Below are 19,999 nucleotides of genomic sequence, written 5' to 3'. Positions count from 1 at the left end.
TCTTAACTGTCTGACAAAACAAATTATGTTATCGAGAATAAAATATAACGGAATTATCAGTGTTTTATTTTTTTACTTGTTTACCTGTATTTATTATGGAAAATTGGAAACCTACATAAATATCAATATTATTCATAAAATATTAGGTATGACGAGACATTAGTGTATATGTGTATACATAGTACGGTCAATTGCAGAAAAAGTACCCACCCTGCATACTAAATTTCTATGCACCTTTTCTCTGTAGGTATATAATAAGATATTCAAACACAATGTTTAATTCTTTTAAATCCACTGTATTTGCTCGAAAAAAATAGTCTCTAGAGTAGATCAAATATAAAGATTTTCGAAAATACAGCAACTCAACCAGTCAAAACCATGAAAAGATAAAAAACGAGATTTGTACAACACCTTTCCTTAATGTAGTGATTATGTTTACTGAGCCGCCCGTTGTCTGTTGAAGATCCTGCTTTTAAAGATATTATCAATCTTGCTAAACACGGTCTCCGCTGGCTTGGACGCATCTACCCTGTAGTGAAGTCCTTTCCGCATGTAATAGTCTACCAGTGGCACTGTTTGACTGTGGTATGTTGCTAACCTCTTTTGAAGAGCAGCAACATTGTCATCAGAGCGACGGATCAAGGGCTCGCCGGTCTCATCATCAGTCATTGGCTTCTTAGGAGGATGGAACTCTTCATGATAGCTGCGACCACTTGGAAGGTGGATCAGTCTGCCAGTAATCCTACGTACCAGCAAGCTGTCCTCAATACCAAATTCAATGACTGCATCCAACTCTGCTTTTCTTTTTGCCAATAAGTCATCGAGCTGAAAGAAAGAAAAAATGTATCAAAGATAATTAATTTAATCACTGATATGGCCTAAGTTAAATGATAGATAAAAAGTAAATTATAGATAACTAGTTACAAAATAACAATTTATTATCAATGAAAGCAATGTTCAATAGAATACAAATGATATAATGTAAACTGGGCACCAATACTTTTATTTTCAGAAAGGTACATCTGCTAAAGTTGTTTACTTGGATGTTTTCCATGGGCCTAGGCAAGTACAGGTAGGGGGGGGGGCACTAAAGCACAAATTTTACATACAATGCCGCCCTCTGCGGCGTCTGCCCCCCCCCCCCCCCACCCCACCCCTAGGCCTTGATGTTTTCATTTTTATTCTTTTTTTATAATTTCATTATACTGATGAAGCATTCCCTTTCCTGTAATCATAATAACAAAATTGTAATATGTAATATTATCTCACCTTTGATGCTTGTGGCACAGTCCTGGGGAAGCCATCTAGAAGGAACCCATACTTGCAGTCGGGCTGATCCAGGTTCTTGTTGATCATGTCCACAACCAACTCATCTGACACCAATTTGCCCTCATCCATGACCTTCTTCAGCTTACGCCCGAGCTCTGAGCCCGAAGAAACCTCCTCGCGGAGCATATCACCAGTGGAGAGGTGGCAAACAGAGTATTTCTCTTTTAACTTTGGGGCCTACAAAACAAAATATTTATACATATTTTATACTGCATAAACAAACATGGGATAGAAATAATTATGTAATGATAACGTAACACCATTAATTCAAGCACCAAGTTATTTGTAACAAACTTGAACTTTATTAATGAGATTAAATGAAGGTCAAAGGGCGCAAGTGATTATTATGTATCCAACCTTACCTGAGTGCCCTTGCCTGATCCCGGTGGTCCCAGAAGCACTGCCCTGATGCCAATAGGGTCATCATTGGGCCGGGGCTTCACTGCAGTAGCTGCTGGTGCCATAACGCTGGAGTTATTTCAAAGTTAGGCCCTGTAGAAAAAAACCTTAGGTATGTACAATAAATAATGAGAGAAAATCAACGCAAGCGTCCAGCGCCGACTAAATCATCAAGCGCACTGTTCTATCTTTTATCTGAATTAAAGTATACACACCTACCTACGGAGTTTGTTAAATAATTAGTGGCGAAAGATTTATGCCGCCGACATGTGGTGACGTCGGTCGATAAACGTCAAAATCAACTGATAACCTTGATTTGCGCCATTTGTGATCGTCAAGGAACAGCCAAAGCTAAAAACTATATAATTCGACAATATAAAAATAAACTACTTAAGTTATGATAATGTAAATCAGTGTTGTGATTGCAGTATTGTGTGAATTGCTGCCACGGATGTAGATAATAAGCTTCATGTAAACCTTCATGATACACTTATTCTTAATGGATCGTACTCGCTTTCCTCGGACGAATGGTTACTTCTTAGGCTCAAACGGTTTTTGTGCCAGTTTAAAATTTTGAATGTTTAAATGTCAAGTATTATCTGTGGTATGTTGTTGAAGCTAACCTAAATATGTGGCGGTAAATAACTCAATAGATTTTGTTAATAATTCATCTTTATGTGCTGATTAAGTTAATAATTGTTGTATGGTGTTTTGAATCATTATTCACATCATGACTGCCGCCACAGTTTGGTAAGTAATCTCAATGACTGCTTAGTGCTCCATGCTCCTTGAAAATCCTTCCGAAACTAGATGTAATTTTTTGCAGCTACTGGAAGCAACTTTGGAGATGGACAACATCAAATAGCTTATCGAGTGAGGAACTGACAGCTGTGTTGAATAAAAAGGAGATAATCGACGCATTACGAGAGGGCTTAGCAAGTTACAAACCTTGGAAGAAAGAAGGTTATGCACAGCTGCAAACAAAACATGCTGATCAAACTTCACTTCTAAATGTCGTGCATACGTTACAGAATTATATGGTTAGTGTATTTCTTATTCTGGGCTAATACTATAGATTTATCAAAGTTTACACTTACATAATTATAATTTATTTTCAGGATGTAGATTGTTTTCAAATATGGGAAATACTAAAGCACTATCTCTGTGACATATCTTATGGCACAACAGCAAACGCCCTAAAGAATGTCGCCTTTGTGGACACCCGTCCCACTTTTCTACTGCCAAATATATGGAACTTCTATTATGCCGAGAGACTTTTCCTACTCAAATTGGTGCAGTATATATTGCAACACAAAGATGATAATAGCCACAAATATCAAACGCAATTCAGTAAAATTATCAATGACATAGGATTGGATAAGTTGAGGGAATCTTTAATAGAACAGTTTGAGACGGTTTTGTATACTGCTCCGCCTCCAAGAAGAATACATAATGAATTTTCTAGTGACACAATTAGACAAGAATGGGCCGAATTCAAACTGCGAGAAAAAGTCGCCTTATTACAGAACATAATGCTTTTGGCTGATGAAAAGTCATTCACTGATGCAGATTTTATAAAACTGTTTTCACTGTATAAGAAACATAATTTTGGAAAGAATTTGGGATACAATGAGTTGTTGGAGCAGGAGCATAAGGAGCTCTGCATGAGACTGATGTATCTGGAGACCTGTATTTTCATGGTGATGCTTGCCAAGGTTGACAAAAGGTAGGGAGAAAATTATTATAGAAATATCTAAATATAGCTTTGACTCTTATTATCTAATTAGGCAGGTCCAAACAGAGCAAGCATACGCACAAGGCATGCCTCGGCCGAAGCAGTGCGCTCAGGCAAGGAAAACGCGTGCCCCGCCTCGGCCAAGGCACGTCTACATGGCCGGTGTGTGTGTGAGGAAATTTCCTCGCGCGTATGCTCGCTCTGTGTGAACCCCGCTATTTTTTGGCTAGCAAATTTAGACTCCTGGTAGTCAAGGGAATAATTAACTTGTTATGTTTTCAGCCAAGACAAGTTACCCGCATGGATTGACAAAACAAAAGAAGTAGTAGAATCTGAACTCACACAACTGCAACTCAGCCCAGAGCACAGCCCTATGCTAATGGCCTGGATGTTACTCTTATTGCAGGTAAATAACGTTAATTTAAAATAAATGATTTATCTATCTATCTATTTATCTATCATAAGTAAGGTCAATACCTACATTAAAAATGAGTAATTTTAATTTGCTCATAATCATGGTTGAATACTTTGCTATATCAGTACTTACTATAACACATGTTTGGCCCTATGGTTAAGTGAGAAAAGCCTAAAGAAGGCACCTAAGGCCCTATTTTTTACCTTTGTTGTAATAAAGTTTAAAATACATAATTAGCCTAGTCCACACAGCTCACAGACCACACACCTCGGCCGAGGCGGCGCGTGCGTTTTCCTCGCCCGAGCGCGCCGCCTCAGCCGAGGCACGTCTACACTGGCCGGTTTGTGCGTGAGAAAATTGCTTCGCAGGTATGCTCGCTCGCTCGCTCTGTGTAGACCCGCCTATTTACTTGTTTATCCACCATTTATCAACTATTAAAATCATAATAGTGTTTTAGATGTGACATTTGATCAAGAAATGTAATTTCACAGAAATATGAGTTACTACATTTTATTGTACTGTATTGGTTTTTTTTTTCAGAGCAATAAACATGCAAAACTGTTTGAAAGCCAATATCACCACTTTGGTGCAACTGCCCTCAAAATGCGGCTATTTGAGTTTCTTCATGCAATGCTAAGCAGCCCTGTGTTTTCTGTAAGTATTCAGATCTGTCAATGTTAAAATAGGGAGCGTGCATGAACTATAGGAGGCAGCAAAGGAGCCGTCAGATTTTTGGCGCGAGGCGTAAATGTGATGTTTTTTGTTCCGATGTAGCCCACAAGATGGCAGAACCTACTATGCACAAGAAAACACTTGACGTGTAAATGTGCCTGTTTATGGTTCCGATTCAGACCACAAGATGACAGACCCTCCAATGCGCACGGTCCCTAGTTTCTTTTTTCGAATTCTCGAAAACGATTTGCTACTATGGAATTTATATGAAACACTAGCAAATGACGTCAAGGTCAAGTTAGCTACTCCTCATAGTTCTATACGAATTATAGAAATGGTGACTAAAAATAACTTCTTTGTTCGTTTCTGTATTAATATTCTGGTGCTTTATTTCATACATCGGGGTTTTTGATGCGGGAATGTTTTGTTGTAAAATAATTACATTAATAGACAGAAAGTTTCAAATGCGCTTAGAAATATTAAAATAGTATCGGTTTTTATAGTTTATACCTGTTTTTTGGCTAGAGTAACACATTCCCGCACCAAAAACCCTGATGTATGCTAATAATTAATCTTAAATACAGTCAAATACCCTATTTGAGGCCAGTTAATAATGAAATAAAGACTTTTTCATATTAACACCTTGAGTCCCTAACTTAATAAATATATGAACTGCCTTGCTAATGTAATTTTGAACATCACTTTATATAGACCCTACTGAATATCTACATATTGCATGTATAGTTTATAGGCCGAGCAAGTAGAGTGACGAAATTGCAACGTGAAGCAACTCGGTTTGTGTAGTCGTGCTTGCGCCTGAGGCAAACGCACGCGATTACCGGTGCTTCGAACATTTTTAAATCCCTTTAATTATTAAGGTATTAAGTACCATAATGGTTGCCTTTATGCAACAGGATGGATCACCATGCGCTTTGCTAGCCCGCCGCCACACCTTCCGCTTCCTCAACGAACTGTGCGACCGCTTCGATGGCGACGGCACTATCAGCAACCAACCAGCAATCATGCCACTTTGCTCCCTATTGCTAGAGACAGAAGAACTATCCACTGAGTTTTGGAAGCTGACACAGAAGGAAGAGGGGAATGGTGTTGTGTCACTATGGAATACGGCGTTGGAGTTTTTCCCGCATAATTTTAGTGCGTTGAGCGTGCTGGCAGCTGGACTGGCTAAGGGTGGGATAAATAGTGTAAGAAATGTGAGTATGTTCGAAAAAACTGTACTTATTCAATTTCTTAATGTTGATCTATAATCAAGGGACTGTTCTATGTCAACTATTGGACAATGCTACAAAGTGGCAGCTATGTGTCTATGATATACCGTGCATATCCTATTATTCACGCACTTTTGATTAAACCTTATACTAAAACACTACTAATATTTATTATTTATTTAATAAGCAGGCAGGCAGTTTGGCAACTGATATGACCTGTATCCAATATTCATAAAGATAGTTATCATGAACGAGTAGTAGATATAATGTGCTTGTCTAATTTATTTTTGAACTGGTTCACATTACACATTAATACTACTTCCATTATCTTACCTAAGAGATTTTTATTCAATTCAAATTGTTTTTTTATTGACAACCATATCACTTCTTCTCTCTTTGTAACCCGTTTCACTCTAGCAGTAGATTCCACTGGTCATATCAAGGTGTGAGTATATTATATGTATTTATTTATTTACCTTTTAAATTACAGCTCATAGCAGAACTGAAAAGCCTACCAGTCTACACCGAAATCTACAACCCCAACACCGTCCCCATAATGGCTCTAAACTCTGAAGAGGCCATCATAAGCCGCGACCACTACCCACTAGGCGGCCCAACCTATCGCATTGAAGCTGGATCCAAAGCCACTATCATGGAGAGAAAAGAAGGCACTATGATACATTACAGAACTCCTTATAGCTACTGGACTGTGTTAAATAAAGTTATTGAGCAAGCGTTAGACAGAAAAGGACATCATCAACATGATGTTAGTATGACGTTGCAAAGAGTTTACGAAGGCACTAAAGTTTTGAAAGAAGTATTGAAGGCCTTGGTCGAGTTTAAGCAGATTCCAAAAGCGTTGGTAGAGCCGAGTGAAGGTGTTTTTGATGTACTGGTGAGGTTTATGAAGGCTGAGACGCCGCCATTGCCGCTGTTAGTTGAATGCTTGGAGATGTGTACAGCCTTGATTCCCATGTTCCCTAAGGAGATTCATATGCGGTGAGTAGGTACCTATTAACTTATGATTTATGATTATCCAAAACAGTTTAGCTTTATAGTTATTTTCGCTAAATATTAGATTGCTCTTAAAATTTAAACCTCTAATCGCCCAGAGGCCTGAAACAAGCCGTCCTCATTGTAATTAAATATCTTATTCTGAGTCTTTGACGAATCAACAAAGCATTTGTCTCAGTAGGTTTTCGCTTTTAAAATACAATAGTACATTGTGCAACGAGGGGGGGTAAGTGAAATTTTGGATACGAGGGTGGTAATTCGCGACAGCCGGAGGCTGGAGGGAATTAAAGACCCGAGTTTGCAATATTCTTACCCCCGGAGTTACACACAATGTTTTTCATCACACTTGCGAAGAATAAACTAAATTTTAAGCGAAATAATTCTTAAATACGGTGACATATCAAACATTCGTCCGCCATTTTGTAATTTCTTGGCAGGTGAGGCATCGAAGGTGCAGACCTATTCGGTATTCAGCCACGATTGAAAATTATGTAAAAATATTTTAAACGGCTGTTAAATTAATCAAATTAAATAATTTTAAACATAAACAAAAATATTAAATTATAAACGCCAATATTTTAAAAGTAAAACTCATTTATGCTACTTGGTTTGTATGAATAAGTGACGTAATAAAAAAATAAAAAAGCTATAATTCCCTAGGGAGTTATGGCTTTTTTTTTCACAATCCATAACTCCCGCGGGAACAAAATAGGCCTTTGTCCTTCAGCACAGCTATATGAAATAAGATCTTTTTGGAGCAAGTGTGATGAAAAATGTTTTTTCAATGGTTAGCTATATTCGGGGAAGTAAATATGTAAATCATACTGAATATCCTATTACCATGGGACCTATCGCAAAAAAAGCGGTAATTACCAATAAATACCGACCAAAACAGCCAAATTTATTCGAATATCAGGGTTGGTCCCGTAATAAAAGTTCTTTGCAATGACCTACATATTCACGCGTACTTTTTTTCAGGCTGATAAACACTGGTCTTCTTCCACGCATAATAAACCGCCAATTGTCCCCTGCTCAATATGCAGCCGGTGAAAGTCTGGACTCGGCCGCCGCGGGCGCCTACCTCGTCACTCTAGAGCAGCCCAGTGGCTCTTACAGTTTCTTGAGGGCCTACATCGAGATGCTGTGTACATTCCACGAGGTATATCACCGTGTACTATTTAGAAGCTAATCGTTGTTCTTGCATTTATTTTGTATGCAGAGACGTGAACCTTATATGGGACATCAACGTTCCGTAAGGACTATCTTATTAGTAGTAGCGTGGCGAGGATAGAGAAGAATCCCAATGCCCAAAGCTCTTTAATTTTGCTGGTACTCCTATGCTGACAGCTTATGGACTCAGAATTTTTCCCAAGATAAAAACGTTTGTTACTTGTTGAGACAAATAGTGTGTGTTTCTGTGTTTGACCGTTATTTGCTATTCTGAAATTATAGTTCACAAACAGCAATACCACACCGATGTGGAAAACATTGTATTATTTTCAACAATTTTTTTTTAAATAGCATCGTAATTCATTCTCAGGTATGCGATGACGAACGCATCTCCTCCGAGATCATCCTCCCTGGCGTCGTGCTGATCCTCCGCGAAGTATTCCCCAGCGTTACCGAGTGGCGTTACAGTAACGCGCGGGAACGCCGCGCACTCTTACATCTGTGTTCTAAGTTCCTTAATCTGTTGCTGCAACAGACCAATCGCAGTGTAGCCAAGGATACCTGTGTCTTTAGTTTGTTGTACACAGAGAACGCGTTGGAGTTGCTGAAGATTGTTTCTATTGGTAAGATTTGTCAATAAAATGAGATAAGGTATTTCTGTACTTCAAACTCTTCAAGAGGTACATTTGACCATTGCATGGCAAGAAATTTAATTAATTATAGAGGGCTGTCAGTCTTTGGACAACGTGGTGTGTGATATTTTTGAAGGGGTTACAATAAATAGCGCGCAAGTGACTGAGCTTTTACAACTCCACTTAAAAGGCAAAGCTCCTATTCCATACTATTAAAAATATTACTTAAGTAGTAATTTTTTTGTCCAATAATATTAAATAGATACCTATTTTTATGGCAGGTAACAGCCAACTTGAGCGCATGATGCTCGGTGAAACCAACTGGACGTCTGGCGACTGCACACAACACGTGACCACCGTTCAACGCTGCGTCGCCATCATCATGTTCGCGCTACGCCTCAAATCAACCGTCACTTCTACGAACGAAGTAACACCCCTAGAGCACTTAGTGTTTGCTCAGAATACGCAAAAGGGCGCGCTGAGAGTCGTCCCTAAGGTTGCCAGTTACATAAACCATGCGTTTAATAAGAGCCTGCCGGTATTGGCTTTTCGGTTGTTGAAGAAGTTTGCTAATGTAAGTAGTGTGTAGTGTAGACATAATTATATATATCATAAAAGTAAAGTTTTACTATAGTGAAATAGTTTGGAATTAATAACAGTCACAAACGTTCAAAAAATATTTTTTCCAAATTTTGTTTGTCTTTGATAGTAGAAAATGTATAATAGTACATTACGATACAAGTGCGAAAAATAGAAAATTCGAAACGAGTGGCGATAAATTAAAACACGACCGAAGGGAGTGTTTTAAATCGACACGAGTTGCGAATTACCTATTCGCACATGTATCGTACAACGTTTTACAGTACATATGGCCCTTTAAATGTTCGACACAGTAACATAATATGCTACTTCTCGCACTAGTGCTATAAAGTAGCCCCATATGTACTGTAATAGATATTGAACCAGGATTAGGAGTCCTTTTTCCCAATATTCTAATGACGCACGGCAGCGTACCAATTCATCGGAAAACCGTCAACAGGCGGGTCCACACAGAGCGCGCATGCGCGTGAGGTAATTTCCTAATGCACAAAACGGCCAGTGTAGACGTGCCTCAGCCGACGCGGCGCGCGCAGGCGAGGACAACGCCCGCGCCGCCTCCAGGCAAAGCAACAATATATTTACAATAAGTATTAAATATGAGTACATATGTACATAACTTTAACGCCATACTAACTCCGCCTAAAATTTTCAGGGTTTCCAAATGTCCCTCTTCGCCGCTCTCGAAATGACGGCCTACCAGGTCCGCGTCATGTTCCTCGACCGCCTCAGCGACAAGCACGAAACCACCGAACTCAAGATCGCCATCCTAGAGTTCGTGACCACCTGCATCGGCAACCAGCCGGGTTTGACTGAGGCCTTCTTCAATATTAGCCATGAGAAGACTGATAAGAGTGGAAAGGATGAGAAAAGTGTTCAGGTTAAAGAGGATGATAGTGTGGAGGGCGTTTTGAGTTATATGGCGGATTATCTTGGGACTGTTAAAGCTGTGAGTAATGTTTTGCCTCAAGTAAATAAACTTCACCTGTGCCCAAGCCTCGTAAGACCCGTAATATAATATGCAATAAAATGAAGATTATGAGTATGAGGTCCAAGTTCCTACATAAGGTACTCATTCAGTTCGTTGAAATTTAAATTATTTTCAATCGGAATATAGTTGCATTTGTTTCATTTCGTTCAATTCTCTAAAAAGAAAAATTCTTCTACTTCAATTCTCCAACAAATAAAAAAACTCTATTTACTACACTATACATTTAAATTTCATTTTTGGACATTTTTCTTATATGGCTGGGTCTTAGAAGGCTAGAAAATAGAATGTGCTTGAACTACCTAGTTGGTTGCTAAGTTCTGTTACTCGATTTGCAACCTCTTTATTTCCGTTAATTTGTTTTAACCGAAAAAATAAAAAATGACAATGTGGTGGATTTGTGAGCTATAATTATATACAACACATAACGCTTATCTCGTCGTATCTATAATGAATTGGGGCCTAAAAGAAAATCGTATCGCAGTAATTGCGTTGCACAAATGTGGGCACCCGCCAAACATGATTTTGAAGTTGCTTGAAAACCTAAAAATCAACAAACAATTTGTTTATCGCACAATTAATAGATACAATAGTACCCAGAGCTTCGATGACCGTAAGAGGTCTGGAAGTCCACGCACCGTTCGGACCCCAGCTCTAATAAAGGCAGTGAAGGCGAGAATTGTAAGAAACCCCGTCCGAAAGCAAAAGTTGTTGGCAATACAGATATCTGTAAAGAGCAGCTCCCTAAAAAAAGTTATCAATGAAGACCTTGGACTACAGGCTTACCGCAGACAAAAAGGTCATTTGCTTAATGGACGATTAAAGACCATAGTCAGCCTCATAAGGCTAGAGAGAAGTCGCGTGGTATTGAAGCGGTACGCACAAAATGGCCACCGAAAAATACTATTTACAGATGAAAAATTTTTTACCATTGAAGAATGTTGTAACCGCCAGAATGATAGATTATATGCAAAAAACAGTCAAAAGGCGATTGCTTGTTCCGAGAATGCAACGAGGCCATCATCCCTCTTTTGTGATGATTTGGCTGGGTGGTGTGGTGGGTGTGTCTCAGGGCTAACACAGGTTCATTTCTGTGAAAAAGGTGTGAAAACTGGGGCCAAAGTTTACCAGGAAACCGTTCTCAAACCAATTGTGAAGCCCTTAAGCCACACCCTATTTCAAAACCAGCCATGGGTCTTTCAACAGGACTCAGCTCCTGCACATAAGGCAAAAACAACTCAAGCCTGGTTTCGAAGGAACAAAATTGACTTTATTGCCCACGAAGATTGGCCGTCCTCCAGCCCGGACCTTAACCCCCTGGATTATGCCATATGGCAAGTTATTGAGGAGAAAGCCTGTGCTAAACCCCACATAAATCTTGACTCCCTCAAGCGGGCCATACTTAAGACAGTGACGGAATTAGACATGACAATCATGCGTGCCGCTATTGATGACTGGCCTCGTCGTTTGAGGGCCTGTGTCAAGGCCAGAGGAGGCCATTTTGAATGATATTGTCATATGTAATTCCTGATTTTGTGTACTTCATTTTAATATATAGTTTATTCAACTTTCGTTCGTATATTTTATGTAGATGAAGGTTATTGCAGTAACAGAATTTAGTAACCAACAAGGTATTGTCTTAACAAAAAATAAAATATCAATTGTTATTATTCGCTACTCGATTATTCTCTTTTCTTCATTGTGGTATAACCCATATAGGTAGGTACCTGTATAAAGCATATTTTTCCTTACGTTGAATTTCCTTTTTTAACACTCTTGTTCTGGTTACCTTTTCCAGGATCCGAAACTACTCGACAGCCCATTGCTATCTTGCATCATGGGCCTATTCCATGCTCTGTGGAAAAACAACATGCAAATTCTAATAAAGAAACTACGCGAAAATCCAAAATTCTGGGAACACATGACCAGCCCACTGTTCAATGAAATCCAACCGGGACTTAACACCTACGCGCAAATATTCAACGTTCTCGGCATAGAGCTGTTTGTCTCGCGAGAAAAGTTAGAACCTGGTTTCAAGGACATGCTCGAAAAATTCTTCGATACGAGCAAGAATTACCTGGATACGTGGATTGACTACATTTTCTCGTTCAAATGTAGGACTGATGGAGAGGAAATGGTCGATAGGGTACCAGTTTGGCTGGGTCTCTTGACGTCTTGGAAAGATTTCACGACCATATTCTGTAAATGCTTGCCTTTCAGTTTAAATATTGCTCATAAAGCTAAAATGGTTGCCCCGTGCATGACAGCACTCTTAAACGAACTTGACGAACTCAAAGATGGAAGACTCGTTGTTATTTTAGCAGAACTGTATGTCATCATGCTTGCCAATTGGAAGGAAGATTGCTTTGAAAACCGAAAGGCTAGCGCTAAGCAGATAGATAGCTTGCTCACAAATACAGCAATAGTGTATGAATGCCTTCACCCAAGGGCAGTTCGCGCGATTTTGTCTATAGGAACCGTCGCTATTAGTACCTTAGATTATGAGATTAAAGGAAACAGCGACATAGCACAAAGCGTTATCAGATCCGTCACCAACATTAACAGCTTGGAACTGGAAAAATTATTCGATGATATGAAAGAAGATTCGGCATCTAAACAGAAAGAAAAGAGTGAGGAAATTCCTCCCGTTGTACTCTCTTTAGCTATGCTCGAGCAATGCTTAGAGCTCTACGACAACATGTCAGTTGGTCTTCCCCAATGGTTCCAATCCACAAGATTCATCAACAAACTGCTGTGCTGCCTTCAAAACTGCTTACACAATCGCAGGCACTACCACACTTGCCTGGCCGCTTTACGATGCTTAACAGCATACGCGAGAGGACCTTTCGCCAACGAATTACTAATGAGTGATGTGGACCAATTCCTGTGGCTGAAGTTATTACCTCCTAAGTTTGAGAATGGGTCATGGAAACCAGAAGAGTGGTGGCGTGTATATGGACACAGTTTGGACTTTATTTCCATGATGGTGATGAAGCATGGCCAGTTCTTTGCCGGGGATGCTATAACCTTTGTGGGTGTACACTTGGAGCATTTAGTAGAAGCCGTGTTGCTTCCCCGTCAATTTGTGAACTTGGACGCGCTGAATTTGTGCGCTTCGACGCTAAACCTAGTGGTGCAACTGGTTAAATACGAGTCGCGGTGGCGCATAGAGAATATCAACTCCATGATGTGTATTATGGTGAGTTTTCTTAATGCTTTTATTTGCTTAATATTATCCAAATAAATCCGAATTTGTTCATGATGTTACTAGTAATTTACGGTCCGGTCCACTTTATTACACTGTCTTTGCAATAAGAATGACGAATTTTCATTTAACTGTGGATGAAAGTAAACCATGAAGTTCTCTGAAAGCACTAAAATCCGAGAAATGTAACTTTGTGCAATAATGTCTAAAATCAAAACTGCCAATATCTTTTACAGTACATATAGTGCTACTTTATCGCACTAGTGCGAAAATTTGCATATTACGTTACTGTGCCGAACATTTAAAGGGTCGTATGTACTGTAAAACGTTGTACGATAAATAAATAAATATTATAGAACATTATTACACAAATTGACTAAGTCCCACAGTAAGCTCAATAAGGTTTGTGTTGAGGGTACTTAGGCAACGATATATATAATATATAAATATTTATAAATACTTAAATACATAGAAAACACCCATGACTCAGGAACAAATATCCATGCTCATCACACGAATAAATGCACTTACCAGGATTTGAACCCGGAACCATCGGCTTCGTAGGCAGGGCCACTAGGCCAAACTGGTCGTCAAACTCGTGTCGTTCGCAACTCGTGTCGATTTAAAACATTCGGTCGTGTTTTAATTTATCGCCACTCGTTTCGAATTTCCTATTTTTCGCACTTGTATCGTAATGTACTATTTAACGAGAATATTGTTTATATAGAGGAGCATAAGTGCGTGTCTGTACCAGTGCGTCACACTTATCCTCCGCTCCCGCCGCTCCTCTGACCCGGCGCTGCCGCCGCTGGACGACAACCAGCAGTCGCCGACTATCCTACACAGGTAACAGAAGCGAAATATGGCGAAGACAGCCCTATCCCTTATGCTGTCATAAAAATAATTCAGATTCTGTGCACATTGCGTTGCATTCTTATATTGGTCGCTGTCAGACACAGCTGCTACTTTCTTCCATTTCTTGTCTTTTCTCTTGAGACGCCAACTGAAGGAACATTGAAGGTTCTGCTAAGTCTCTATAAGCTACCCACCTTACTATCAAGTTGGCGAAAAGATGTTATCGCTGACTACGGTGTGAAAGTGATACCTACACCTACCTACAGTCCTACAGATACCTACAGTCCTAAACGTAAACTTAGCTGTCTTCTGTCTTCTACTTGAAGATAACCATCCTTGGCCACGTCTAAGTGCTAAAATTTTAGGAACATACTATTTTTCAACAGAATCCTGGAGATCCTTCACATGGCGACCCTATGCCTGCACTCGTTCAGCCCATCGCTACTTGCTCTACTGGCGGCTCCCGTGGACGTAGAGCGCTGGCAGCCGCTAGTGGAGCTCCACTTCGGCGCGCCCAAGATCTCGTACGAGCCGTGCCCGCAGCTCACCTTCGGCACGCTGCTCGCGGCCGTGTGCATGCTGACGAGGTCGCTCAACCATGTGAGTGTATATACTAGTTCAGCCCATCGCTACTTGCTCTACTGGCGGCTCCCGTGGACGTAGAGCGCTGCTCGCGGCCGTGTGCATGCTGACGAGGTCGCTCAACCATGTGAGTGTATATACTAGTTCAGCCCATCGCTACTTGCTCTACTGGCGGCTCCCGTGGACGTAGAGCGCTGCTCGCGGCCGTGTGCATGCTGACGAGGTCGCTCAACCATGTGAGTGTATATACTAGTTCAGCCCATCACTACTTGCTCTACTGGCCGCGTCCGTGGACGTGGAGCGCTGACAGCCACTAGTGGAGCTCCACTTCAGCGCGCTCAAAATCTCATACGAGCCGTGCCCGCAGCTCACCTTCGATAAGCTGCTTGTGGGTGTGTGCATGCTGACGAGGTCACTGAACCATGCAAGTATTTACTGTGACCAGATGCTACTAGACAGTGGACGTGAAGCAAACAAATCCTTTTCAGCCCTTAGATTATTTATTATTAAAGTATTTCGGTACTATTTTAGACTTAAGATATCTATTAATGCACGATAAACTAAATCTATTCCGGCAAACAAATTTTGTTGGTAGAAAATGGCGCCGTATTTGAAAAATGTAAGCTCGAAGGGTTGAGTTCCCATACTAATTTTATTTTCGCTCCTTTTTCAAGTGACAAAATGGTTTGCCAGACTATATCGAGTACTTTCATTTACTCACAATGATTTTAACATAACGGGTCAATTATTTAGAGATACTTTTATTTATTTGTCTTGTACGTTTCATAATTCAAAAGTAACGTTACGTTCTTGGCCGCAGGAACAACAGGAACTACATATTCTAGCTGCGCGGGGATTTAGGACTAGCCGCTCTCATTATTAATTTTCACGCTAAAGGTTGTCTACTAAACAGTATCCAACAAACCACATTTTGTTCTCAGGCTTATCACGCTGAAGAGTCAAGCGGCGCGCGCTCCCCACGCGGGCGGCGGCGCGCCTGCTCCTGCAGCCCGGGCGAGCCGCGCCGAGCCAACCGCAGCGAGTCATTGACTAGCATCTCGTCGCAAACTAGTGTAGGCCCGCTGCTCAACGACAGGCTGGTCGCCGGCGCGTTGGAAGCTACCGCCACCCTCGCCGCCTCACAGGTACCTATCAAATACATTCGTTTTTTTAAGCCCACTACGCAGAAGAGCTAGGCCTCATGTACTTCGTGCAGTCCGGGAGAGCTAAGTGGAGCCAACCACACACAGCTAGTTTCGCAATAGCATTCCGCAGACGAGCGTAGGCCCGCTGCTCAACGATAGGCCTAGAGGTTATATGATATACCCATATTGGCCGTATTCTTCTTCCATTGCAGGATTGTTGGTTTTTAATGCTGTTTAATGGCATGTTGTACAATCTCCAAAAGGCAATACCTATGTAGTTTGGCGTCAACTTAATAAACTTTTTTTTTTCAAATCTAATTATTCTGAAACTAGTCTATCTTTGTTGATGTGACATTGAATTTCTAGACTTGAGAATATGACAAATATATAATTACTATGCCGTAGACAGGCAAAACCGCACGCCATTTTATTAACCTAAAGTGTAATATCTAATATGTTTCACAGGCGCTCCTAGTAGTCCGCGACCCAAACGTGCCGTCCCGCCACAAGCAGCATGTCCGCCGCGAGCTCGCCTCCGAACTCGCACTGTTCCACGACTTTGTGCGCAAACGTATCCTTTGCGGCGCCCACGCTCGTTCGCACCTCGTGCGCAACCACCTCGGCGCATGGCCGCTACTCGCCAACGAGGAGGAGTTCAAGAGAATCCAAGAAGTCCAACGAGAAAGAAATCCGACCATGGATGAAGAATCCCTCCCCCCTCCGCCACCCCCCAAGCGCGCATCTCAAGATTCTATGCGTGAATATATTTTACGAAAACATTATCTAGACAAATGCGCTCAGACACCTACTAAAGAACCTTCCCCCGTATCACACTCCACTCCTGCCCCGGACAAGAAAAAAGATGTTTCTAGAAGCTCGAAACGAGTGTCCTGGGCGGAAACAACCACGAGCGACGAAAGCCTAGAAGCTTCTTTGGAAGCAAACGAACCGGTATACTCTAATCTCACAGACGTACAAATCAATAATGATGAGGATTATTTCCATTTTATGTCAGTTGTTTTCCTTTACATTTGCCAGAATGAATTGTAATGCGAATGATAGTGTTAAGTTTTCTTTTATTGTATTTTTATCAATTAAACAACTCATTTTTTGAGTATCAGTGTTGTGTGTTTTTTTTATGTATTAGCAACGAGATTTTCGTCTATTAAACAGTATCTTAATAATCGTTTGGCAAGAGTCTTTTTTCAGTGAGATGCATAGGCAGAAAGAATAATACTGTGTGCTAGTATTAGAACCAAAATGGAGGGATGATTATAGTTTTATTTATTCTACTGTTACTAACAAAACTAGTAGTCAGTACCCTGTGGCGAAAGGAGATATTATCTAATCCAACCTAACATATAATCTACAGTGAATCCTTGAAAACAACCACTTTACTATGAGATGAATAAAAAAAAATTGTCCTCGTCAAGAGTTAGTTTTAGGGCCGCACTGTGGGCTGAATCGACCGAAAAGAGGACATTTAAATCATTTTTTAATGCTATTGGATGGAGAATTGGGTAAGGAACAATAAATGTAGTATATAGTATACTTTTTTTTCAAATTAAGGCGTATTTTAAGCAGAAAAAGTGTTTTTTTTTGTATGGGACCCAAAAAAGGTGTGAGAGTCAGAATGGCGGGTGTACCTAAATAAAATTAAATGAAAACCATACCATATTTTTGTACCTAATTTGTACTATTTAGTACCTCCTTTAAAAAAAATTGTACCTCACGGTACTTAAAGTTATCACCAAAAAACAGGTAACCCGCCATCCTGACAGTCAGAATGGCGGGTGTACTTTATTACGCTATGTTCCCGTGGTTATTGATAAATTCTATAAAAGCCAAATTTTTGTACCTTCATATTCAATTATAATAGGCCATTCTGACTCTCACAAAAAGGTATCTTGTTTCTAGTAAACTATTAGCGAACCCGTCTTCTAACTTTCAGGACTTTATTTTCCTACTTTTATAAAATCTGAAATGATAAGCAGGTTCTGTGAGTAGGTTTGTTCTATAGGTGCTCGTTTTTTTTCGAAAGCAATGAAACATTTTGCAAAAACTGATGAGAAAGATGCATTTTACCCACAAGAGTGGCAAAGTTTGCCGGTAGAATTGACTTTTCAGTGATGGTTTTAAATCATAAATATTTAATAGCGTTCATTTGGATTTGATTTGTAATGTCTTAAAGTTACTTAGTATTTTTCTCGTGATATGCGGTGAAGTGTTGTTTCTATCGGTAGCAAAGTTTGTATAACTCTCGTGCCTTGGAACCCTCGGAACGCTTAAGATTTCACCAGAGATGTGAAAAATAGTTTATAAAAAGTATTTAAATACAAAATACAAATACTTCCTTGATATACTATTTCAAATGCAAAATACAAAATAGTTTTCAAATTTGTATTTAAAATACTAAATACAAAATAGGTATTTTCAAAATGCTTTTTTAAAATACAAAATACTTTGCGATAAAAGGTACTCTTAAATAGTGAATACCTAGTCTGAATTAAAAAGTTAGTACAGCTCGGAATTTACAAGTTGGAAAGGCTGTCTTTATTCTTTAAAAATAGTGTGTATATCAGTCCTGTAGAGTGCAAATTTTGTGTCTCCTCATGTTTACCGGTTGAATGGATTTTTAAGTGACGGTTTTTAATACTCAATTATTAAAAGCATTAATTTAGATTTGTAATGTTTTACAGCTTGTATATACCTCTCGTTGGTTGGTGAAAACGTCTCGTTTGTGTTTCACCAGGGCAGAAAAGTTTGTTTACCTCTCGTGCCTTGAAACCCTTGCAACGCTTAAGATTCCACATTTTTAATCTCTCGTTACGCTTGTGGTCATTTGCGGCGTTACTAAACAGATTCACCGGTTCCATGTTAAAATAATAAATAAATAAATATTATAGGACATTATTACACAAATTGACTAAGTCCCACAGTAATAAGCTCATTAAGGCTTGTGTAGTGGATATTAGACAATGATATATATAAATATTTATAAATACTTAAATACATATACATAAGGTCGATATTTAAACGATAGATACAATAACAGCTTCGACAGGAAAACATAACTAAGTATGTAATAATGGTATTATTAAGCAAACGCGGATCGGTCCGCGCGATCTCGCCAACTATTACATAAACCCTAGCTAGAGGTTTTCAATAGTGGCTTATTGTGTTAAACCCTGTTTCAAAAAATTCATAGTGCATAAATAAACTAAAAAAAAAAAAACAAAACATAGAAAACACCCATGACTCAGGAACAAATATCTGTGTTCACACAAATAAATGCCCTTACCAGGATTTGAACCCGGGACCATCGGCTTCATAGGCAGGGTCACTACCTACTTTACCTAATAAAAAGTATTTTGTATTTTGAAAATAGAAAATAGGTCCCAAAAACTATTTGAAATAAAATACAAAATAGTTTTCTTTAAAAGGTATTTAAATACAAAATACAAAATAGGTATTTTGCATTTTGTATTTGCATTTTAAATACAAGTATTTCAAATAAGTCACATCTCTGGATTTCACATTCATAATTATTAATGTTTTTATAATCGTTTTATGGCAGACGATAATTTTATATTCATACATACTTTAAATCAAAATTCATAACAAAACAAGTGCAAACTCACCTTGCTTTCTGTCGGCGGAAGCATTAACACTATTTTTACTAGAATTATTCATTTTTACAAACTAATCTCTTAATTAAATCATCTCAGCAAATTACAAAAATCATCGTTATATCTCGGTCATTCCGCTTATTTGTATTTATTTTTTAATTAAACAAATAACAAAAGCCTCTCTGAAGTGGCGGGAAAATCAGTACGTGCTAGGTAGCAACACAGCAGAAATATGTTTTGATTAGTGCTATCTAGCGTCGAGTAGCATTACTAACTTGACTTAGGATAACCATTTTATCATTTGAATACCTTCTTATTTAAACATTTATTATGCTTAAATTGAGTGCTGGTACTATCTGATTATTTATGTTTAACGTGTTTTTATAAGAATAAATTATTTAGG

The 19,999-nt window shown here is 39.3% G+C and overlaps 2 protein-coding genes across 3 annotated transcripts; one reads left to right on the top strand and one right to left on the bottom strand.

The window, feature by feature from the left end:
- Nucleotides 1-275: 275 nt before the first annotated feature.
- Nucleotides 276-2,042, bottom strand: LOC133518825 (adenylate kinase). Of its 2 annotated transcripts, none has more exons than XM_061852556.1 (4): nt 1,948-2,042; nt 1,692-1,821; nt 1,270-1,506; nt 276-825 (listed from the first exon to the last, which is right to left on the bottom strand). In XM_061852556.1, the coding sequence occupies exons 2-4, from the start codon at nt 1,791-1,793 to the stop codon at nt 436-438; spliced, it is 729 nt and encodes a 242-aa protein (XP_061708540.1). In that variant the 5' UTR covers nt 1,794-1,821; nt 1,948-2,042; the 3' UTR covers nt 276-435. The 2 variants fall into 2 exon arrangements, with proteins under 2 accessions (XP_061708540.1, XP_061708541.1); XM_061852557.1 differs by having other exon boundaries at nt 1,944-2,024.
- A 156-nt stretch (nt 2,043-2,198) lies between these two features.
- Nucleotides 2,199-17,087, top strand: LOC133518814 (nucleoporin Nup188). Its single transcript, XM_061852532.1, has 16 exons — nt 2,199-2,478; nt 2,555-2,768; nt 2,847-3,454; nt 3,746-3,869; nt 4,419-4,532; nt 5,465-5,764; nt 6,270-6,778; nt 7,772-7,952; nt 8,334-8,586; nt 8,877-9,169; nt 9,848-10,141; nt 11,979-13,379; nt 14,113-14,231; nt 14,627-14,840; nt 15,764-15,967; nt 16,433-17,087. Exons 1-16 carry the CDS (start codon nt 2,459-2,461, stop codon nt 17,015-17,017), a joined length of 5,433 nt encoding a protein of 1,810 aa, XP_061708516.1. The 5' UTR covers nt 2,199-2,458; the 3' UTR covers nt 17,018-17,087.
- The last annotated feature ends 2,912 nt before the right edge of the window (nt 17,088-19,999 follow it).

The sequence above is a fragment of the Cydia pomonella genome, chromosome 6 (genome assembly GCF_033807575.1).
Source record: "Cydia pomonella isolate Wapato2018A chromosome 6, ilCydPomo1, whole genome shotgun sequence".
Classification (NCBI taxonomy): Eukaryota; Metazoa; Arthropoda; class Insecta; order Lepidoptera; family Tortricidae; genus Cydia; species Cydia pomonella.
Note: the sequence above shows the minus strand (reverse complement) of the source record. Positions and strands in the feature narration are given on the sequence as shown.